General features: G+C 37.3%; 1 protein-coding gene and 2 long non-coding RNA genes across 4 annotated transcripts; 2 read left to right on the top strand and 1 right to left on the bottom strand.

The window, feature by feature from the left end:
* Positions 1-704: 704 nt before the first annotated feature.
* On the top strand, positions 705-2,056 carry LOC307015389. Its single transcript, XR_013801498.1, has 3 exons — positions 705-998; positions 1,223-1,276; positions 1,982-2,056. It is a non-coding gene; the product is annotated as an uncharacterized lncRNA (long non-coding RNA).
* Positions 2,057-5,727: 3,671 nt separating this feature from the next.
* Positions 5,728-12,858, top strand: LOC307015735 (interferon-induced protein 44-like). 2 transcript variants are annotated; one of them, XM_079644533.1, is made up of 9 exons: positions 5,728-7,072; positions 7,281-7,334; positions 8,042-8,086; positions 8,183-8,216; positions 8,467-8,662; positions 9,080-9,229; positions 9,369-9,567; positions 9,723-9,823; positions 9,965-12,858. In XM_079644533.1, exons 3-9 carry the CDS (start codon positions 8,044-8,046, stop codon positions 10,124-10,126), a joined length of 885 nt encoding a protein of 294 aa, XP_079500659.1. In that variant the 5' UTR covers positions 5,728-7,072; positions 7,281-7,334; positions 8,042-8,043; the 3' UTR covers positions 10,127-12,858. The 2 variants fall into 2 exon arrangements, with proteins under 2 accessions (XP_079500659.1, XP_079500660.1); XM_079644534.1 differs by lacking the exon at positions 7,281-7,334.
* An 8,183-nt stretch (positions 12,859-21,041) lies between these two features.
* LOC307016093 lies at positions 21,042-23,167 on the bottom strand. Its single transcript, XR_013801759.1, has 2 exons — positions 23,104-23,167; positions 21,042-22,287 (listed from the first exon to the last, which is right to left on the bottom strand). It is a non-coding gene; the product is annotated as an uncharacterized lncRNA (long non-coding RNA).
* Between the last annotated feature and the right edge of the window lie 205 nt (positions 23,168-23,372).

Raw genomic sequence — 23,372 nt, 5'->3', positions numbered from 1 at the left:
AACGTACCTTTTCTGTTTACTGCTAAAAGAAAGAAATCCTAAACAAAGGTCCACCAACTAATCACATCGTGGATCTGTTCTCTAACTAATCAGGAATGTTAGAAAATAACCTAATACAAAAAAAAAAAACATGGTGATTGAAGTTAAAGATGATAATGTTGTAAAACAGTATGAGAGAGAATATTTACGAAAAGTCAGTCGGGAGCATGTGTCTGAAGACTGAGAGAGTCTTACAGTTTTACTTCGGCTCTAAGTAAATATTGACTTCAAATGTGGCACTGTACATTTGGACAATCAATTTGTTAATGGTTAGATGTTATCAAGTGAGTCTTTACCCAGCTCCATATAATTATGACACACTTTAAAAGAACTGATAGCAGATAACCTGACAGTCATGGCAAAGTTTTGCAAACATGAACTACTGATTAACCCTGTTCGTAAAGCTTACTTCTGCAATTGCTAAGCAGACAATCTGATCAAAACGCCGGAATAAATTGTTATCTGTTAGCAGCTGTTGTACATGCAGGATTTTGACCACTGTGTTTTTGCAAATCAAACTAATCTGACAAGGTATTCACTTTTTTGAATGTCTGTTAAATCTGATTTTTTTTCCTGAAAAACAATATTTTGCAGCTGGTGGGAACATTTCACATTTTAAGGTCTCTGAAGTTTCCCATTGGAATGCATGGTAGGTAAATAAAAACCCAAATTCACATCTTGGACCCTCTGCTGTGCTCACAAACCTGAATCCTGAGCTACCATAATGCCCAGCGGCAGCCATTTAGATGTCAGGGTGAGGCATAAAGTATAATAAAATCTAAGAAGCAATCAACTTTAATCAATGAGGGCAGTGAGCATTATGTTGTATATTGATAAGAGGCAATTCCTTTGAATTATTACCTATAACCTGAAAAGAAAGTTAAGGCAAGCGGTTAACATATAAAACTGACTTTTTGTTGAAGTTGAACGGCATTCGGGCGAGGGGCACATAAGTGGAGGTAAGGAGTATTCTTTTTTAACAACTAAGTACATTTTCTTTGCTATCTTTGAGTATGTTAATAATTTTAGTGTGTTACCAATTTTTATGTATGTATTGTTACTGTTATTATTATTATTATAAATAAGTCATCCACATATACATACAACCAAGAAACTGTGGTCAAGTTCTATTGTCAAAGTAAAGAAAAAGAAACTTGAAATAGATAATTGTTTTCAATTTCAGATTCATTACTTGGAGTAAACATCACCACTTCTTTACACGGACACGTCAGCTGAGGTAATTTATTTTAACAATTTGTTTTATACCGATATAATTGTTGTTTTGAATATAGCCTGATCACAAGGGATAGAACAGGGCACAGAAGGCATTACCGTATAGGGTCTTTTTGCAATGACTGCACTCAAAGAGAACAGCATTAACATGTTTGGGATACAGTAACTTAAATAATGTATTTTACCTTCAAAGTCTGTTAAACGTAAGGTGCAGTAAACGTGAACAGACTTACACATTTTTACCGAAATTGTAGATAAACTAAATCTTTCAAGTATATATTAAAACTGGATAGATGTATTTAAAGGGTTTAAGATAACACTAATCTGTCCCTATGGCAGTAGTACACTTATTAAGTATATACTGTAAACTCATAAGCAAGTACTGTCAGTATTTATTAAGTGGGACAGTTTAGCTTTTGATCAAGTGAAACTAAAACATTTGACAGTTTTTAGTTATTTTAACTTTGTACTTTTGAAATTGAACAAACTTTATTTGTTGTATATTTTCTGCAGTGACAATTCAACAGACTTTAAGATATGAATAAATGATAACAAGTTTTCCTGTGCAGCACATTTGAGTCAGTATGAGAAGTTGCAAAACAAAGGGATTATCAATATTATACATCATTATAATAATAACTACTTACTATACATGATGAATGTTGTGAAAGATTTGATCTCAAATGTTGTATTGATAATGTTTTTGCAGCAATTCTTTGTTAAAGCCATAGGAAACGACCAATCGAATTCCCCCTCACCTCGTCTTCATCTTCTGAAATGGGTAAGTAACGCAACATTTTTCAAAACATTGCCTAATAGAGGTATGAAAGTAGTTTTGCATCAATCTTGATACATGGTACTTATTATATGTTATAGTTTGGATTCCTAAAGCTTTTAGTCTACTATCCCATCATTCAAGGGTGGTTTTCACTATAAGTAATATTTGAAAATTGACATTTTTTTGCTATGTTCAATCGGAATTTACTTTCAAATAAAAATATTCTATATTGATTCTGACTTTTCTACATCCAACTCACAGGTTTATCATCGTTTTGAGAAAAAATATTATCAATTTACCCCTTTTAGAAGTGAAGTTATTGTCATTTGTTCTGGGAATGTCATTTTCGAGCCTGAGACCTAGAAAACAGGCTTGGGGCTTAACAGGTTAAACAAACACACACATACAGTAAACACCAATAAAGAAAAAAGTGATAAATTATGGATACAAATGTCAAAAATCTAAATAAATTAGATTACCAATATTGCACTTGTACTAACTTTATGTTACGGATATATTAAGACATTCCAGTCCTGTTAGAGAAACGCGGATTTTGGATCCTTAGCTTGAAAAGGAGCTAATGCCTGATCAGAATTCTACCGGAGATAAAGTTAAATTCTGCTGTGATAAAACGCCATCCTGTTCTAAACCACATCAAGGATTATTTCTGAAACAGTATGGAGCTCAAATGCTTTTTCTCTTGCGGTTTTAACACAAGGTGAGTTCCTTTTTTTATTTACTGCTATTTAAACACATGTGCTCTTCAGTACAGGTTAGCTCTGAGTGTTAGCGAGGCTTGCTAATGTAAACAAAGATGAGATTACGTCCAAAACACGTCAGGCATTGTTTCTGATAGCAACTTTCTGTGGGTCCGCCATCCGAAATTACGTCATATCGGCAGCTAATCTGTATCCGCTCGTTGTACCCCCGTTTTTAAAAGATTTGGGTACGGAGGAAAAGAGAAAGGGTTTTATTTTCTGATGCTGCGTGAGTTCCTCGACGCACCGGGGACACATATTTATGTATAAAAGACATAAAAAAGTGCATTTTGCATGATAGGTCCCCTTTAACAAAAAATCTGTTCATTGCTTCTGGTTTTCAATGATCAAATGTTGCTATCAGAAATGGGGCATTGTCCTAATTTTAAGCTTGTACAAATGACATAAATCATTCTATTTAACGTGTTGTGCGTTTGTCATCCTCAGAGACTCACGTGATAATAGGACATACACATCTTTGTGACGTCCCAGGACAAACTGTCTGTCCCCACTGCCAGCAGTCAGTGATCACCGTGACAGAGCACATACCAGGCATGAGGGTCTGGTGCACCTGTATTATCTGCTCCATCTTCTGGTAAAAACACATTTTTTGGTAGAAACAGCCTATATCTAGTTTCTGACAGTTTCTGAAATACACCAGAAAATCCTCCTTTAAGAGCGGTTGTTGATTGGAGAGTTACTATTGACGTTGTTTCCTCCTACAGGTGTATTCCTTGCGGTTTTATACCATTCTGCGTTGATTCCTGCAAAGATGTGGAGCACCGTTGTTCTTCCTGCCAAAGAGTCCTCTACATTTACAAGCAAGGGGCAAACTAACTGTGATTAAGGAAGACGAAAATAAGACCTCACTTCTTATCTGCAGCTTCACTTACTCTTTGATAATCTTTAAACTGATCAAAATGATACTGTAAAATACATTTGTCCTATGCTGACATTGTCCTAGTCATTTTGCTACTTTTTTCACATTTCAATGCTAATGACGTAAGCCTCACACTGCAGAGAGTCATATTAAGCAGTGAGTGGTGAACTTGTAATTCAATAAAAAACTGTTACATGATGCTATTATTATTTTATTTCATAATACAAACACAAACAATTATGTTGATGAAAGATATACAAAATAACTGTGTCTTCTGTAGTTATGAGTCTCTGTAAAAACATGACAACAAGATTCACCACTGATAAGAGAAAACACTGTACTTTTTAGTGGTAGTTTTAATTTTGTATTCAACAATAGTTCTTACACATGTGGTCGACACGGATATACTCACAAAAGAAACAGTAAAGATAACAAAACATAAAAGGGTACACATTTGTGAGTGTAGAGAGGGTAGAATCTGTTTGGATAACTGCAGTCTTTACAGGATGGTTTGGTGAAATACATGTAATTCTTATTCTATTGTTTTTCTATTTTGGCATTGCCTCTGGTTTTGGAGAAATCATGTTTTGTTAAATTCTTCTAGGTAATTTTTTTGGAAGGCTGTTGTTCCTTTGACATGGGTTTTGCTAAGAGGCTCTAGCTATTTTGGTAAGCTGATATTTTTCCAACCTTTACAGTTTAGTAATATTGAATTATTGGCGATAGTGAGAGCCAGAAATTGAGCTTGTGTCAAGTTTCTCAAAATTGCCGAGTATGCATACAGAGGGGGAGTGCAAAAAAATAATTTTGGGATTAATGAATTAACTGTCTGTCTGTCTGTCTGTCATCTGTCTGTCTGTCTGTGTGTGTGTGTGTGTCTGTATGTCTGTGTGTGTGTCTGTCTGTCTGTCTGTCTGTCTGTCTGTCTGTCTGTGTGTCTGTGTGTGTGTGTCTGTGTGTCTGTCTGTGTGTCTGTGTGTCTGTGTCTGTGTGTGTGTGTGTCTGTCTGTCTGTCTGTCTGTCTGTCTGTCTTACTGTCTGTCTGTCTGTGTGTCTGTCTATCTGTCTGTCTGTCTGTTTGTCTGTCTGTCTGTGTGTCTGTCTGTCTGTCTGTTCTACCTCACCCCTCACTCTTAGGATAATTTGCCCTTTTAGTAAGGTAAAAAAGTACCTTTTCTATTTACTGCTAAAAGAAAGAAAACCTTAACAAAGGTCCACCAACTAATCACATCGTGGATCTGTTCTCTAAGCAATAAGGAATGTTAAAAACCAAAACATGGTGATTGAAGTTAAAGATGATAATGTTGTTGAGCAGTGTGAGAGAGAATATTTACGAAAAGTCAGTCGGGAGCATGTGTCTGAAGAGTTTTACAGTTTTATTTCGGCTCTAAGTAAATATTAACTTCAAATGTGGCATGCGCACATTGGAACAATCGATTCGTTAATGGTTAGATGTTATCAAGTGAATTCTTAAATGTGGCACACAAGAACAGATAGCAGAAAACCTGACAGTCATGACTCATGACAAAGTTTTACAAATATGAACTACTGATTAACCCTGTTCGTAAAGCTTACTTCTGCAATTGCTAAGCAGACAATCTGATCAAAACGCTCACTAATTTGTGCCGCATCTTCTTAAGCTGTCATTATAGTCACTGGAATACTTTTTTTTAGCTGTTAGCAGCTGCTGTACATGCAGGAATTTAACCTATGTTTTGCAAATCAAACTTATCTGACAATCTATTCACTTTTTTTGTATGTATGTTAAAACATTTTTTTTCTTCTGAAAAACAATATTCTGCAGCTGGTGGGAACATTTCACATTTACATTTTAAGGTCTTTGAAGTGTCCCGTTGGAATGCAGGTTAGAAAGGTAAATAAAAAGACAGATTCACATCTTGGACTGAGTCTCTGCTGTGCTCACGAACCTTAATGCTGAGCCACCATAATGCCCAGCAGCAGCCATTTAGATGGCACCACGAGGCATAAAGTATAATCTGATCTAAGGTTCAAGGTTCAAGGTTAGTTTATTTGTATAGCACATTTTAAGACACAGAGGCGATTCAAAGTGATCCACATAGGCATTCAACATATAATAATTAAAAACAAAACAAACACACAATCAAAAACAAACAACAAAAAGACAATTAATAACTAAAAACAACTAAAACAACTAAAAGTGCAATGATAAGGCACGGTGAGAGGATCTCAGGATAGGCTGCTTTAAAAATAAATATTTTTAACTTTGATTTAAAAGAACCCATTGTTGGGGCGGACCTAAGAATTTCGGGCAGTTTGTTCCAAGCTTGTGGTACATAAAAACTAAAAGCCGCCTCTTTTTCGAGGTTGTGTGTGGTCATATGTGTTTTCAGTCTGCCTATGTTTTCCAGGTGATAAAAAGCTGATTTTGTGATTCCTTTGATGTGTTTTTTGAAATTGAAATTACAGTCCATAAATACACCTAGGTTTCTGACACTGTCTGATGTTTTCAACAGTATTTTTTCTAACTAAGTTCTGATATTGGCCCGGTCCTTTTTGGCACCAAAAACTTGACTAACCTTAAACGCTCATAAAATGTAATGAAATTAATGTAATTGCAAAGGGTTACATGTCATCTGCATTGTTATGGTAGGATATGTTGTATTGTTTCAGGATATGAGCAAGTGGGAGCATGTACATATTGAACAGAGCTGGACCGAGAATCGAACCTTGGGGAACTCCACATGTCATTGGTGTTTTTTGAGATTTGGATACCAAAAACTCTCTGTCACGCAGATATGATTCAAACCAGTGAAGGGATTTGTCGGATAGTCCAACCCAGTTTTCCAATCTGTCCAGTAAAATGTTGTGGTCAACTGTATCGAATGCAGCACTGAACAATATTAGGACTGATATTTTGCCATTGTCAGTGTTCAAGTAAATGTCATTCAGAACTTTAGTAAGAGCAGTCTCAGTGCTGTGATGTGGCCGAAATCCAGATTGGAATGTAGCATAACAGTTATTCAGTGCAAGGAAGGTGTTGAGCTGATGAAAAACAGCTTTATCAATGATTTTTCCCAAAAAGGGGAGGTTTGAAATTGGCCTGTAGTTCTGCATGATTGAAGTGTCCAAATTGTTCTTTTTCAGGAGAGGCTTGATTACTGCTGTTTTCAGTGATTTGGGGAAATTGCCTGAGATAAGGGATGTGTTAAGCAGCAATGAACTTTACTTAATGAGGTCAGTGAGCATTAGGTTGTATATTGATAAAAGGCCATATCTTTTAAACTACATGATTGATCAAGGTTGCCTATAACCTGGAAAGAAAGTGAAAGCAAGCGGTTAACATATAAAACAGACTTTTTCTTGAAGTTGAAGGGCATTCGGGCGAGAGGCACATAAGCGGAGGTAAGGACTTTTTATATTTTTTAACAACCAAGTACATTTTCTTTATGCTATCTTAATTTGAGTGTCTTACCAATTGATTGGTAAAGTTATTGTTATTATTATAATAAATAAATAATACACATATACATACACCCTATAAACTGTGGTCAAGTTCTATTGTCAAAGTAATGAAAAAGAAACTTGAAATACAATATTTATTCAATTTCAGAGTCATTACTTGAAGTAAACATCACCACTTCTTTGCACAGACACTTCAACTGAGGTAATTTATTTGAACTTTTTTTTTTAACAATATAATGGTTGTTGTTGAATATAGCCTGATCATAAGGGATAGAACAGGGCACAGAAGGCATTACCGTATAGTTTTTTTTTGCCATGACTGCACTCAAAGAGAACAGCATTAACATGTTTGGGGATAACTTAAATAATTTATTTTACCTTTAAATATCTGTTAAACGTAAGGTGCAGTAAACATGAACAGACTTTTTCACTGAAATTGTAGATTAAATAAATCTTCCAAGTATATTTTAAAACTAGATAGACATTTTTAAAGGGTTTAAGATAACACTAAACTGTCCCTATGGCAGTAGTACGCTTATCAAGAATATACTGTAAACGCATAAGGGCTAGTGCTGTGAGTATTTATTGAGCTGGACAATTTCGCTTTTGATCAAGTGAAAGTATTTATTTTTACCGTTTTTAGTTAATTTACCTTTGTACTTTTTAAATTGAACACATATTTGTTGTATAGTTTCTGCAGTAAAAATTCAACAGACTTTAAGATATTAATAAATTATAAAAAGTGTTCCTGTGCAGCACATTTGAGTCAGTATGAGAAGTTGCAAAACAAAGGGATTTAAAATATTTTACAAACTTATAATAATACTTTACTATACATGATGAATGTTGTGAAATATTTGATCTCAAATGTTGTATTGATAATGTTTTTACAACAATTTGTTTTTGAAGCCATGGGAAACTTCCAATCTAGTCCCCCCCCACCTTCTCCAAAAGGTAAGTAACTCAACATTTTTCTAAACATTGCCTAATAGATGAAATCAATCAAAATGGGACTAATGTTTTACTGCAAATGTTCACTTTACTTTTCAGTTCTGCCTCACGAATGGAGGAACTTGCCTTGGGGGTGAGTTCATTTTTCAGTGTTTGGTGTCTCTGGTGTTTAGTGGCTTTTATTCAAATAACACTTTTTTAAAAGCACAATTATGAACCTGCGCACTCTTTTGTTGAGACTCACCTTTGTTAGGCAATCTTTTCTGTTTGTTGTCACTTTTTATAATCACGTTGGTTTCTTCTCTTGGGTCTCAGTGACACCATTATGCAAAACTGATAATAATTGGATCTAAACTAAAGTCTAATGTTTTTCCATTGAACAGAAACAAAATGAGAGATTTACAGATTGTGAAGGATTACCAGCCTTTTAAAGAGGATATCCAGCTCAGATTTATGCTTTATGGACCTGTTGGTGCTGGCAAGTCCAGCTTCATCAACTCTGTGGACAGTGTTTTACGAGACAAAATAACTCATCGAGCTGCTGCAGATTCACTCTACGGCGGGAGCTTCACCACACAAGTAAGAATCCCTGAAAGCATTTCATAAGACACAACAACAATTAAAAAACACAGAACATATTTTTCTCTGACTCAGTGGTTAGAGCTGGTGCCCCATGTTCTGAGGCTCAGTCCCTGCTGATGAGAGTTTGAATCTGGCTTGTGGTCCGTTAACACATGTCTTCTTTTTTATCTCCCCCCTACCAAGAGGTTGATTCTCAAATAAACCGGATAATCTGGCCCACCCCAAAAAAATGTTTTGCGTTACAATATTCAGTTTTTTAATTGTAGTTAGAATTTTTTTAATGTGGTATTTGATTTTAAGTTTTTATTTTGTATGTTGATTTGTGTTTTTTCTTTTAAATATTTTCTGTTTTGAGAAATTATGTTATGTTTTAAAGGTTAGGGCAACCATAACGGCATTTTTTTTGTCTTACAGTACAGAGGGTACAAAATCCAAAAAGAACCAGGGACGCATTACCCTTTTGTCTTCAATGACATCATGGGCCTCGAGAGGGATGCAGGAAAAGGAGTTTGTGTGGAAGACATCAAACTAGCCATGAAGGGACACGTGAAGGATGGTTACAAGGTACAACTTGGTACAACACAATCCCACATTGTGGTCATTTTATACTATCAATAAAAACTAACGAGACTCCATTAGAAACTATTGTATTTGTGCATGCAAATTATTATTTTATTATTTTTTATTTAACATTGTTTTCCAGTTCAATCCTGTCTCTCCCATCTCTGAGGGTAACCAACACTACAACAGAGACCCCTCTCTAAGTGACAGAGTTCATGTTCTGGTTTGCATCATCCCTGGCAACACAGCAGGATTACAGAATGATGATAACCCATCACAGTTACTGACTGAGGATTTCGAGAAAGAGTTGAGGGAAGTTAGACTTGCAGCCAGGGATATGGGTAAGGGTTGGATAATAAATGAACAAATACAATTATGTACATTGTATTTTAAAAGTATAATTAATGTATCATAATTCTAATAAAATATAATAACACAGTAAAATAACCTGACCAACTTTATTTTAACTGAATCTGATTTTGCTCTGTATTTCCAGGAATTCCTGAAATTGCTATTCTCACCAGAATTTATCTAACGTGTCCAGAGGTCGGAAAGGATATACAGAACGTGTATAAGAGCAAGTACCTGAAGAAAAAGGTTTGTTTCTATTGGTAATTTAGTTTTAGACAACTGTAATTCAAGTTGGAATATCATTTTGTTTTGCACTGTTATATTGTAACAGCAAAATCTCCTTGGATCAGCAGTTTCATTTCTTAAATGTCATATTCTTAAATGTAGATTGAGGAGGTGAGTGGCAGGATGGGATTTCCACAAAACTGCATCTTTCCTGTGAAGAACTACCACTCAGAGATCGACACAAATGATGACACTGATACACTGATACTGAGCGCACTGAGAGGGATGATTGAATCTGGAGAAGACTTTGTCAACGACCTGTAAAACTACATTCTGCTGAGGCAGATCTTCTTTTTTTTAACAACATGTAAAAAGGTCCTGTTAACAATTATGATAATTACATGAAGTGGGCAAAATGGCTTTTAGTTTTTTTTTTCAGCCTGTAATCCATCATATACTATACTATAAATGATGGTGTCCCTACCTTAATGAGTAGAGTATGAAAAGGCTTTGAAGTCTCATATATGAGCTATCATCCCTGTCCCCAAAGGTCTTTTATTTTGAAACTGTACATCAGAATGTCCTGATTTTTTCTGAGTGACTAGATGGGGTGTCCTGCTATCAACCTGGAGTGAGATGGATCTATGATACTGGACAGTTTTTGTTTTATTCTCATCTAAAAACATGGATGATAACTCATACAATAGAGATTTCAAAGGTCTTTTATTTTGAAACTCTACATCAGAATGTCCTGATTTTTTCTGAGTGACTAGATGGGATGTCCTGCTATCACCCTGAAGTGAAATGAGTCTTTGATACTGGACAGTTTTTGTTTTATTCTCATCTAAACACAGAGGGAGGATTTTTGTTTTACTCTACCGTAATGCATAGGATATTCGCGCACCGCAATATCACGTGAGGGCTGGCTTGACTAGGTTTTTCCGAGTGGAGGCTGGCTTGACCGCAGTCTAAAACTAGAGAGAGAATCGCTGTCAAGGGGGCTACAACTACAACAAGATGAACATATTTGACCGTGATTTAATTGTAATACACGTTTCAAAATGATGCCGAAGTAACAACATACTGATCCCGGATAGTAAAAACCATGAATTAAGGCTTTGACAAGTCTGCAGACAGACGGCAGGCGAAAAACCTTTTAAAATGCGTGTTTTCTAATGGAGATTTGGCTAAGCTAACGTTGTAAATGCTCCGACCGTCCACACTCACAACGGCCTATACAGACATAAATAAACCAGCGACTGTATTCGCCATGACACAGACAGTATGTGGTTTGTACTTGTTTAACTTTTGTCTAGTTTCTGAACAGATATGAAGAGCTGTGAGCTCTGAGAGCTAACGGCTGTGTTGTTTTTCTGGGGAGCTAATTGAAGATGACGTCACGGCTCCGCCTACACTGCGTTACTATAGATACTACCCCAGTTCCTCACGAGTCTAAAAAACAACTAAGTCAACGCACGTAAGCAACGTGGGCGCCAACCTGAGCGCTCTCGTGTCCAAAATATGTGACGGCGCTGATTGGCTGAAATTATGTTTCGGCGGCACAGTTTACTATTGAGACTTTTGCAACGTGCTGGTTGCTGCTGTTTGGCTCGGGGGCAGCGCCCCGTAATGATAAACTAATGCCAAGGGCAAGGCCAGGCAGGAAACATGTGACTTATCAGTAACTTTAGACATCGTAACACAATTTTAAACAAGATTTTATTGTAGATTATACATTTTACTGATACCAATTGTATGATATTTACCTTGTTCATTAAAAATATAAAATATATATATTTTTGAAATATATATATTTTTAAATATATATTTTTTAATTTAATATTTTTTTTAATATTTTTTTTTGTATGTGGGAAGAGGTGGGGCGGCGCCCCTAGCGCCCCTATGGGCCGGCCGCCACTGTATAAATGGTTAAAAGGGGATGTTATCAGAAGACCTGCATCAGAAAGAGTATGGACGAGTGTTGTGAACGGTCTTACTGGCAGAAGAATGTGGGAGAATGTGAAAATTAAACAGAACAGTATTGAATGTGAGCGTTTTGAATTTTTGTTGAGGAATAATAGGGTGTTTAACAACCTGATCATTAGTCATTTGGATGCAACTGTTGAGAGAGAGTGTGATGTTTGGAGAGACCAGGTTGAAACATGTTTGCATGAGTTTGTTGCATGTAGAGAGCTTGTGTTTTTTGGAAGGTTGAAAGAGTTAATTGGTAGATGTTGGAATGAATGGTGAGAGAAATGGAATGTTGTGGCTGTTTGGTGTGATTGAGAAGAAGGATGAATGCAATGTGAATCTATTCAACTATGTTCTGAGCCACGCCAGGCGTGCGGTCAAGATAAGGAGGAACATTGCCCATTTCGAGGGTAAATTGTCTGACGTGAGGCATATAATGAAGAGGACAACAAAAAGGGACATAAACCTTGTTCTCATACACGTGAAAAAGGACATATTTTGTGAGGATTTCGTAAATGGCAGCAAATTAATTGAGATGGATGAGGAGGGAGCTCTGTGCTTCAACTTTGAAAAATAACATAAGAGACACCATCGCCATCACTACTAATAAAACCCAAAACGAAATGAGCCACTTGCATAAGTTAATTTAAAAGACCATAAAACCACCTTAAAACCAGTGCTTGAATTGGGCCGGTACTCACCGGTACGCAGTACCGGCACTTCTGACTTTTACCCATGTGGTACCGGCACTTCTTACTGAGTAAGTGTTGCAGTATAAGTTGAGTCATGACAACTGGCGACATTCTATTATTTTCGTCATAGGAATCCGGGGCGTGTACATTGAGGACCCATTGTTGACTTACCAGGAAAGAAACATCGTTTTGTCGTTTACGTTCATCTTTTGCTATATCTGCCTTCCTAAGATCACTTTGCTGCACATTCAGTACTCGTATATGAGGTTGTGGGTGAGAGGCCGATATCGTGACGCTTACAGGGAGGTATCGAACATTACAAAGTAGGTGACTGTGTGGATGCCTGTTCAAAACATTGCAAACTTCAATAAATCATTTAAATTATATATTTGTGTCCGACTTTCATTTGTTCATCGTTCTTAATGTGATGTATATTAGCTTTGATAGCTGTCCATACCTTCAGACAGCCTAAAAGTAAAACACAAATTGTTTATTCACAGCCCGAACGCTCATCGAGATGACTGGATCAGTCATGACAACTTGTGATCAGCTCCGATTAAATTGTGATATCAATTCTGTAGTTAACCTCCAGGGAGCACGTTTATTAGATGAAATACCTGTATCCCTCCCATCACAACAAGACTCTACACTGTGCAGGAAAAACAATTACATACATGAAAATAACCTTGATGCATGGGAATTAAACACACAAACTATCTTCCGTGGCTATACTGATATGTCAAAGTAACGGTAAACCACAGAAAAGTAAGTCCAGCGGGGCACAAGTTGAAATACATATAATACGGTAGTTCTATTATGCCTTTAAGCCTATACGTTTAACTCATAAGAACCCGGACCCATTTATACTTTTGGGGAAATTAAGGGGAACGTCATTTAGACTAAATAGACACATTTCTGACAAGTAACCCCCCTAGTGTCAAATATCTGGGCTTTAATGGTAAAGTAACTCTTATTTATAACTTAATTAACAAGGATGATGTTTTGGTTTGCATTTGTTTGAACAAACTATGAATTGAAGAATAAAGCATATGTTAACTAAATATAATTGAATCAGCTAAATTAACTGACCAGACCATAATCATATTTCTAATAGTGCATATATGTCACTCCGGGTTTACTGTGAATGTTTAGAGTTAAAGTCCCGATGTGACACCATGTGTCACAGCAATATTTATGGCATTTGTTTCATATCAATTTCATCAAGAAATGTTTCCACAACAGGTTAAATGTAATCAGAATCAGAATACCTTTATTCGTCCCACAGAGGGGACATTTACATTTGTTACAGCAGAAAAGAGCCGAAGACAGCTTAATGTTTAACAAATGACATGTCATGTAAGCATTTTTATTCTTAAATGGCTTGAATATTAACTTTAGCAACAAAAAACCTTTCCAAATCTAGCTAGTTCTGTCACATGTTTTAGCCTGACACATGGACATCTTGGACATGTTGTTATGGGAAGACAAAAGCAAATGACAAGGACCATGACCCCAGACTGTTCAGTGTGTGTCACTTAGGGACTTCATGAGATAAAAAAGGCTAAAGCTGTATAAGGAACTTTCCAGAACATTAAAATGTCATGTGACCACCCGTGTCTAAGCAATTCTGTCTGCCTTCCGTGTTCCTGTTGTTATTTACTTCCTCTCTGCCTTCTTCTGATGATTTATCTGTTAGTTTGTGTGTTTAATTCCCATGCATCAAGGTTATTTTCATGTATGTAATTGTTTTTCCTGCACAGTGTAGAGTCTTGTTGTGATGAGAGGGATACAGGTATTTCATAAAATAAACGTGCTCCCTGGAGGTTAGCTACAGAATTGATATCACAATTTAATCGGAGCTGATCACAAGTTGTCATGACTGATCCAGTCATCTCGATGAGCGTTCGGGCTGTGAATAAACAACTTGTGTTTTAGTTTTAGGCTGTCTGAAGGTATGGACAGCTATCAAAGCTACTATACATCACATTAAGAACGATGAACAAATGAAAGTCGGACACAAATATATAATTTAAATGATTTATTGAAGTTTGCAATGTTTTGAACAGGCATCCACACAGTCACCTACTTTGTAATGTTCGATACCTCCCTGTAAGCGTCACGGTATCGGCCTCTCACCCACAACCTCACATACGACTACTGAATGTGCAGTAAAGTGATCTTAGGAAGGCAGATATAGCAAAAGATGAACGTAAACGACAAACGATGTTTCTTTCCTGGTAAGTCAACAATGGGTCCTCAATGTACATGCCCCGGATTCCTATGACGAAAATAATAGAATGTCGCCAGTTGTCATGACTCAACTTATATTGCAACACCGGCAAGGTGCCGGTACTCAGTAAAATGCCGATACTCAGCCGCCGGCAATATACGTATATATTGTAAACGCAACGCAGCGCAAATGTGGGTCTGACTCTGCCTCACAGAGGGTGACTGGCTGTCTACATGACGTGGCCTGCCGACATTGCCACTTTCATACAGATCATACTAATGCCCTCGATTGGTCTCTGTGTGTCATTCAAGCTCGGGAGGGTGTGTGTTGGTGTATGTGTGGCGCGAGCGAGCGAGAAAGCGCGCGCACCGGTTACGTGTATTGTTGTTAGCATCTGGTGCTAGCTAGCTGCGCTAACGGATATAAGGAGCTGTTTCAACAACAAGGTGGAGGGGGAGTCCTTTGCTGTCAGACTGAGAGGCTGATAACTACAGCTCTGGTGAGGTAAATTACTCTCTGAGTATTTAGATAGTTAACTTAGTTTAAGTTATCTCAGTGGGTCTCAAACGGTTCGGTCACCATTTATGTAAACACATATTTCCATTTGAGGGGGTAGTGATTAGTAAAATATGCATGAATAATACAAACAAAATGTTAACTAGGTGAAAAAAGGTAAGATAAACTTGTTGAGAGCTAAAACTAGTCTTTGCTGTTGCCTCAAAGAGGAGCAGGGTGGAGAGAAGGGAGATAGGAGAGGCCGATTCAGGAGCCCAGACACACTCACAACTATAAATTAACCAAAAACAAATAAATAAACAAGTTTCAATGTTTTTTCATATTGGATATTGTATGTTATTGGTTATGGCCATGTACTTATGATTTTATGATTATTTAAATGTATACATTTTTGTTTCATATGGGTGTAGTCTCTTTATTTCCCCCTCAAAATGAACCAGATTGATGCATTTAAGTCCAACATTTAAACAAAAATCTTACCGGGGGAGCATGCCCCCGGACCCCCCTATAGGATTTGAGGCCCGGCCCCACTGTTCCCAAATAGATTTGCAATTTTTTTTAAATAATAACCCATCTCTATATGTTTCTTTTTGGGTTGTAGATTTAAACTAGGGGGCTATCACTTTGTGCAGCAACGCTATTGACAAATAAATCCAGCAAAATGGCACAAAAAACTGGTAGTGGCCTCAGGGACGAGGAGTCATTTAACCAGCCAGTAGGAGTCAAGCTTTACTTTCTTTTATATCCATAAAGAAAAAGTAAATCTGTTTACAGTTGTTTCATTATGGATGTTGAGAGGTATCCATATATCTCTTCATTTTGCTCTCAAAGTGCACCAGATTGATGCATCTAACTTCAATATTTTAAAAAAAATGTTCCCGGGGGAGCATGCTCCCGGAGCCCCCTAGACTAGAGGGTGTCAGGTCCACTCCCCACTTATAAAAATAGCACTTTACCACTGCAACCCCTCTAATCTCAGATGCACCCTGAGTCATTTTGTTTAAGTACAGTGAGCCTTTCTAAAATATACAGTAAAAAGATAAACCCACCAGCATTATAGGATATACTATGACTTTGTGCCAAAGGTATCTAGGCACCTTTTTTATTCCAATTCAAGCACTGCTTAAAACTGTTATTCCTACCTTTGTAAAAAGGAGAAGACCAGTGACAGGCAACCAAGAGAGACTTTCTTGTACTGACGGTGTCGGTCATAGATATATATAAACACTAGATGGCTCATGGGAGATTTTCCAGCGTAGCTGACCGGCCGCCATCTTGCCACAGTCAACAGTTACTCGGATTCGCGTTATGGTAGCTGTTGTAAGGTGAGTGATCTGCACAAAAATACTCTTAACTCGCTGAAATCTTGACTGATTTACAAACGGTTTGGTTTATTATAAACATTATTAGCATGGCTATGATACAGGATGCGTGGACATGTTGAAATTGCAGCTTTTCTTTGTGTACAGTATGTGGTTGTATTTATTAGCTGGCTAATAACAAGAGGCTGTGAGTGAGACCTAGTATTACAAAGTTGACCCAGCAACTTTACACCAGTGGGAGAGGCAGAACTGCTCTTTCTTTTCAACATAACTTAAGTTTCACATGATTTCTTCCAAGTGGTTTGGCTTGTTAAAAAAATCTTGCATTATGATACAGGAATTTGCTGGCTTTGTGTTTACAGAAGTACCTGACTATGCCAGACTTTTGTGCAGCCTACGGATGCTCCAATCGCCGCTGTCTGCCACCTACTATGTATTTATTAAATCTTCATGATCCATGAGACGCAGCACTATGTTCCCCACAGTTTATGTTTGCTCAGTCTAATAAACCCATAACATGGTTGTGAAAGAATACCAAAGCTGAGGCTGGACGATGATTGATTGTTGGTGTGCCATGTGTCACCGTGTGTCTTATTGGTTTTGTGTTATACTGTATTTTATTGTGTGCAGCTGGTCCTTATCTCCAAGAAACATTTAAAACAAATAACCTTGAACCTTGAAGCCCCATCTCTCCCCACCTGCTCCTGCTTCCTACATCCCCTCCACACCACACCAAGTTGTTCTTCTTAATAATAATAATACATTTATTTTGGGGGGCCGCCTTTCATAACACCCAAGGACACCTTACAGGGGCATAGGGGCAATATAGGGAACAATTTAAACAGTGGATTTTGTGATATATCAGCCAGGGTGAGACATGACAAACCACAAATGGACTACAGAAGGACAAAAAAGGACACATGGTACAGTTTATATTATGCTTGGTCTTTTTTCAATAACCTATTTCAAAGGTTCTGGATTTTTTTACAAATCTAGAAACTAAATACAAAACTAGGATTATATAAAGATCTCATGTCAAAAATAATTGTGATAAATGAGACAGAACTGGCTTGTCTGTGAGCACATTTTATGTTGGTTTGGTTCTTCTGATAAAGGTGTGAATATCTTAATAATATACCAATATATGCTATTGTCATTAGTTTCATTAGTGTCCCTGTTCTTCAAGCTAAGGCATTGCTAAATTAACAACTCTTGGCTTACAGAGTGGTAACATGAGACCGATTTTTATATATAAAATATAAATGTATTTTAATTTTATAATTTATTTATAATTTATTTTAAATATTAACAATATAATAAAATAAATGGAAATATATACACCGGCAAATATTTAATATAAATACTTGTGTGTGTGTGTGTAGCTATTGCTTTATCTGATTAATGTTATTTTCATATGAAAGTCCATGATTATAAGTATGCAGTATCATAACTACATCTTTGATGTTTACAAAAAACCAAACTGTTTGAAAATTGGTTGAAAATTGAGCAAGCTATGGTTATTTAAATAGTAAACCATAATGTTATGAATGAGAGAACTGCCTGTGGCAAGATGGCGGCCAAGTGGCAACGTCGGTCTCCATTGGCCAGCAGCGCGGGTGAGTCATCTATTGTTTATATATATCTATGGTGTCGGTACCAGATGTGTTCGGGGGCCGTCTCTTACCAATGACGTCACGCATTGTACGCATTGTGATTGGCTGTACGGTAATTTACCCAGGGGTGCTCAGGGGCAAATCACATCTACAGATCATGACGAACCGAATTGAATTATTCCTATGCTCCTAGCGTGTGAAAATGTTTGTGAAAAACATGTTAAAAAAGCATGAAAACGGAGCATTGGCTGTACGCCATTGGCTGTACGGCAACTCAAGAGGACCATCATGCACGGTTAAATTCCGAACATTTAAACATAGCCTACACTTCATTCTTCACTTTGTCCGTTATTATATGTAGAAGATGAACTACGTCTCTGAAATGTCCCAATGTGTTCATTTTGATGGGCTGTCTTCTGAGTGGTTAAACATCACTAAAGATTTTCTGACTTCTGACTGCTTTGGATATATAATTACACAATAAGGTTTTACTATCGCAGTGCACTGAGATTTGTGACAAACTGTAAAGCACTTACGCATCACTGTACACTGTAAACCAAGGCGGTTTTGCCATCACTTACTGTACTGAGGCTCAGTCACTGGTACATTTTCATTTACAAAGCCATGTTGGATAAAGTACCATCTTATATCTGCTCCCTGATCTCTCGGCAAATTGAAAGTACTTATTGCCTGAGATCTCATGCTGTGGTTTTATTAAATGTGCCAAGTGCTAGGACTGTTTTAGGGAAGAAAGCTTTTAGATGTGCAGCTCCACTAACTTGGAACATTCTGCAAAAAGAATGTCAAATTACCAAGCTGGTACCACTACATGTTTTTAAAGCTCGGTTGGATGCTCCACAGTCAGATGCTGTTGGTACCTGTACATGTGGATAGATATGTAAATTGTAATCCCTGTAAAAAATTTTTGCTGCTGATGTCCTTTTGTTGTTCTGTTGGTTATGTTTTTATGTCTTCATGTGGAACCTACTGCTGCAGGTCTCCCTTGAAAAATAGATCATTGATCTCAATGGGATTTTACCTGGATAAATAAAGGTTTCGAATTGAATGTCGAGCATTAACTGCAAGTCACTCAAATGCATAAACTGGAGAATAACTATGTTACAAGTATTACAGAAAACATATCCAAGTGTAACAAACATCCAGTATTAACCTTACTGTTTTTTTGCTAACAGTAACCAACTAATAATTTTCATAAAGTGCATATTTATTCCAAACTCACAATATATATATATATATATATATATATATATATATACAGTGCTTGAATTGGGCCGGTACTCACCGGTACGCAGTACCGGCACTTCTGATTTTTACCCATGTGGTACTGGCACTTCTTACTGAGTACCGGCAAGGTGCCGGTACTCAGTAAAATGCCGGTACTCAGCCGCCGGCAATATACGTATATATTCTAAACGCAAATAAAAATAAAAACAAATAAATAAACAAGTTTCAATGTTTTTTCATATTGGATATTGTATGTTATTGGTTATGGCCATGTACTTATGATTTTATGATTATTTAAATGTATACATTTTTGTTTCATATGCGTGTAGTCTCTTTATTTCCCCCTCAAAATGCACCAGATTGATGCATTTAAGTCCAACATTTAAAAAAAAATCTTACCGGGGGAGCATGCCCCCGGACCCCCCTATAGGATTTGAGGCCCGGCCCCACTGTTCCCAAATAGATTAGCATTTTTTTTTAAATAGTAACCCATCTCCATATGTTTGTTTTTGGGTAGTAGATTTAAACTAGAGGGCTATCACTTTGTGCAGCAACGCTATTGACAAATAAATCCAGCAAAATGGCACAAAAAACTGGTAGTGGCCTCAGGGACGAGGAGTCATTTAACCAGCCAGTAGGAGTCAAGCTTTACTTTCTTTTATATCCATAAAGAAAAAGTAAATCTGTTTACAGTTGTTTCATTATGGATGTTGAGAGGTATCCATATATCTCTTCATTTTGCTCTCAAAGTGCACCAGATTGATGCATCTAACTTCAATATTTAAAAAAATATGTTCCCGGGGGAGCATGCCCCCGGACCCCCCTAGACTAGAGGGTGTCAGGTCCACTCCCCACTTATAAAAATAGCACTTTACCACTGCACCCCCTCAAATCTCAGATGCACCCTGAGTCATTTTGTTTAAGTACAGTGAGCCTTTCTAAAATATACAGTAAAGAGACAAACCCACCAGCATTATAGGATATACTATGACTTTGTGCCAAATACTTGTTGCTGATTTAGAGTACTGGCACCTTTTTTATTCCAATTCAAGCACTGTATATATATATATATATATATATATATATATGTATGTATGTAATAAAACATAATGCACAATGATACACAGTATCTAACTCTTTAGGCACTGGTCAGAGGCATTCATGTAAAGCAGATCACCAGAATCCAATACTGGTAAAAACGTTGCAGAGATCAAATGTTTCCTTGTCTGAAAGGAGAAACCTAATTTTAAAACAACATTTTCAGTGTGTGACTTGAAAGATAAGTTCTGATCAATAATAAAACCTAGATATGTGTATGTAGTGACCCTTTCAATGTCAATGTCAGTCCCTTGAACAGTAAAAATGTTGGGGAGAAAAGAAGTTAACTTTTTGCCATTTGAGAATATCATGAGTTTGGAGTTGTCTGCATTTAATACTAACTTGAGTTGAGATAAATGGGATGGAATAACATCAAAGGCAGACTAGAGGAAATCAAGACTTTGCTCTATAGAAGAGGATGAACAATAAATAACAGTATAATCTGCATAAAAACGGAAAGCAGCATTTGAAAAAATATTAGAGATTATTTACATACAGTATATGGTGAAATTATTGGTCCTAATATGGAACCTTGGCGCACACCCTTTCAAATCAAATCAATCAAATCAAGTTTTATTTATATAGCACATTTATAAACGATTTGTGGTCGAGCCAAAGTGCTGTACAAATAATAAAAATACCCTACAGTAGAGAAATTTTACAGCTAATACAACAGCAGTTTGTTCAGAATATCAGTATGAGAAGAAAACGACACCCTCTGTCCTTAGACCCTCACATCGTACAAGGAAAAACTTCCAGAGAAAACCCACAGTTTAAAGGGAAAAATGGGAGAAACCTCGGGGAGAGCAACAGAGGAGGGATCCCTCTCCCAGGACGGACAGACGTGCAATAGATGCCGTGCGTAAATTGAAGAGATAATACATTTACATAGGTAGACCGAATGTTAGGAAATGTATGTGTCTATAATAAGAGGATGAATCCACGAAGATGTCAACAATCCTGTGGGAGCCTTCAGGGAGGCAGCACGACGAGACCCAGGCAGGATCGCAGAGACAGGTTCAGCCACGACCCGAAGTCCACGACTTAATCCAGAACTCAGGATAGAGGATCCAGGATGCGGGACCACAGCAAGAGGATCAGCCTCGACTCAAGATCCCGGCGTCGATATAGACACAAAAGAAGAAACATTTGGCTGGGTTAATCGGAACATGAGAATACACAGATTCAGACAGACAGAAGGAAGAACAAGCACTCCCTTTGGAGTGATTTTTTTTAAATATTGAAGTTAAATGCATCAATCTGGTGCACTTTGAGAGCAAAATGAAGAGATATATGGATACCTCTCAACATCCATATGAATCAACTGTAAACAGATTTACTTTGTCTTTATGGATTCGATTGTGGACTTGATTGTGATTGCTGCACATTATCCCTTACTTAATAAATACTTTTTTTGATAATCTATTATATAGAAAAGTATATCATATTGATATATAATATATAATTTATTGATAATATATAAAATAATCAAATATAACAATCAAAAGGAAATAAGTAGTATTAAGTATTAGGGCTAAGAAAATATTGTACATGTGAAATAGTTGTATGTATTGATTTAAATTGACATGCATCCGCCAAGAAAAATAGTCCGTTGTTACCGTTTGAACTAACGCACCAACGGCACTGAACATATTACATATTACCTACCATATTACGTTATATACTTCTTACCTTCGATTTCTCTTATTCTTCTCCTCATTCGTCTTGGTTTTTCTTCAAGTTTTTATTGTATTTCTTCAAGATTTTATCTTGTTGGTCGAATGCACTTAAGCGTCAGCTAAATGCAATGTAATGTAATGATCAAAAACCCATCTATACTCTAGACAGCGTGGGTAAATGAACGTACAGCCAATCACAATGCGTGACGTCATTGACGTCACGCATTGTGACTGTCACTGGTAAGAGACGGACCCCGAACACATATGGTACCCCGAACACATCTGGTACCGACAACAGCAAACTTTTTATGGCTGTCACCGGTCATGTGACCGCGTCAGGTGACACCGTCAGGTGACAATGACGTCAGATTCCCGCACATGCATGTGATTACACTCTCAAAAATAATACATGGGCCCTTTCTAATTTCTCTAACTCCCCTCCTCGACTCCTATCTTCGACTCCTATCCTCGAGACTTAGGAGATGCGAGCGGAGGAGCCGAGGAGGGGAACCGAGGAGAGAGGAGGGGAAGCAGCAGGCGGTTAGAGAAATGACAACTCCTCTCCGGTTATGGCTAGAAAGGATCCGTCTTGTGTAAATATGACGTCACGTTCTCGTTGTAACTCTCGTTGTAATCGGAGCGGCTCGGAAACACATCTACAGCAGTAACATCATGCAACATACACATGCATGCAGCAGCAATATTAATAGAGAAACATCAGACATAATAGTAAAACACTGAAAGGGAACATTTTATTGCACCAGGAGCTATCTTGGGACTTTTACTGCGACAACGTTGACTTGCCTGTGACTAAAAAATAAACCATAGTATTGGTGATCTACAGTGTTATCATTCTACTTTGAACAGAGCGTTAACAGTCCTATTTCAACAATCACACTCCCTGTAATTGACATTAAGTTAGTTTAGCTTCTCACCATAATTTGCTGTGGCCCACTGATGTTAACGATCGTAACTGAAAGGCTGCCTGCCAAACGTAAACATTCAGCAATGTGACATGCAAACTCTCGCGAGCGTTTTACACAAGACGGATCCTTTCTCGCCATAACCCTCCTCTCCTCTGAGCGGTCATTTTAAAGAGACGTCCATTAATGATGACAGGAAGCACAGCAGCACTCTGTATGATGGAGAGATGTGTTCATGACGACTTATATATTTACTTTGATTCATTCACAGTGCGGTATAA

Source organism: Notothenia rossii (genome assembly GCF_949606895.1).
Source record: "Notothenia rossii genome assembly, chromosome: 8".
Classification (NCBI taxonomy): Eukaryota; Metazoa; Chordata; class Actinopteri; order Perciformes; family Nototheniidae; genus Notothenia; species Notothenia rossii.
This window is presented reverse-complemented; position numbering and strand designations above follow the sequence as displayed.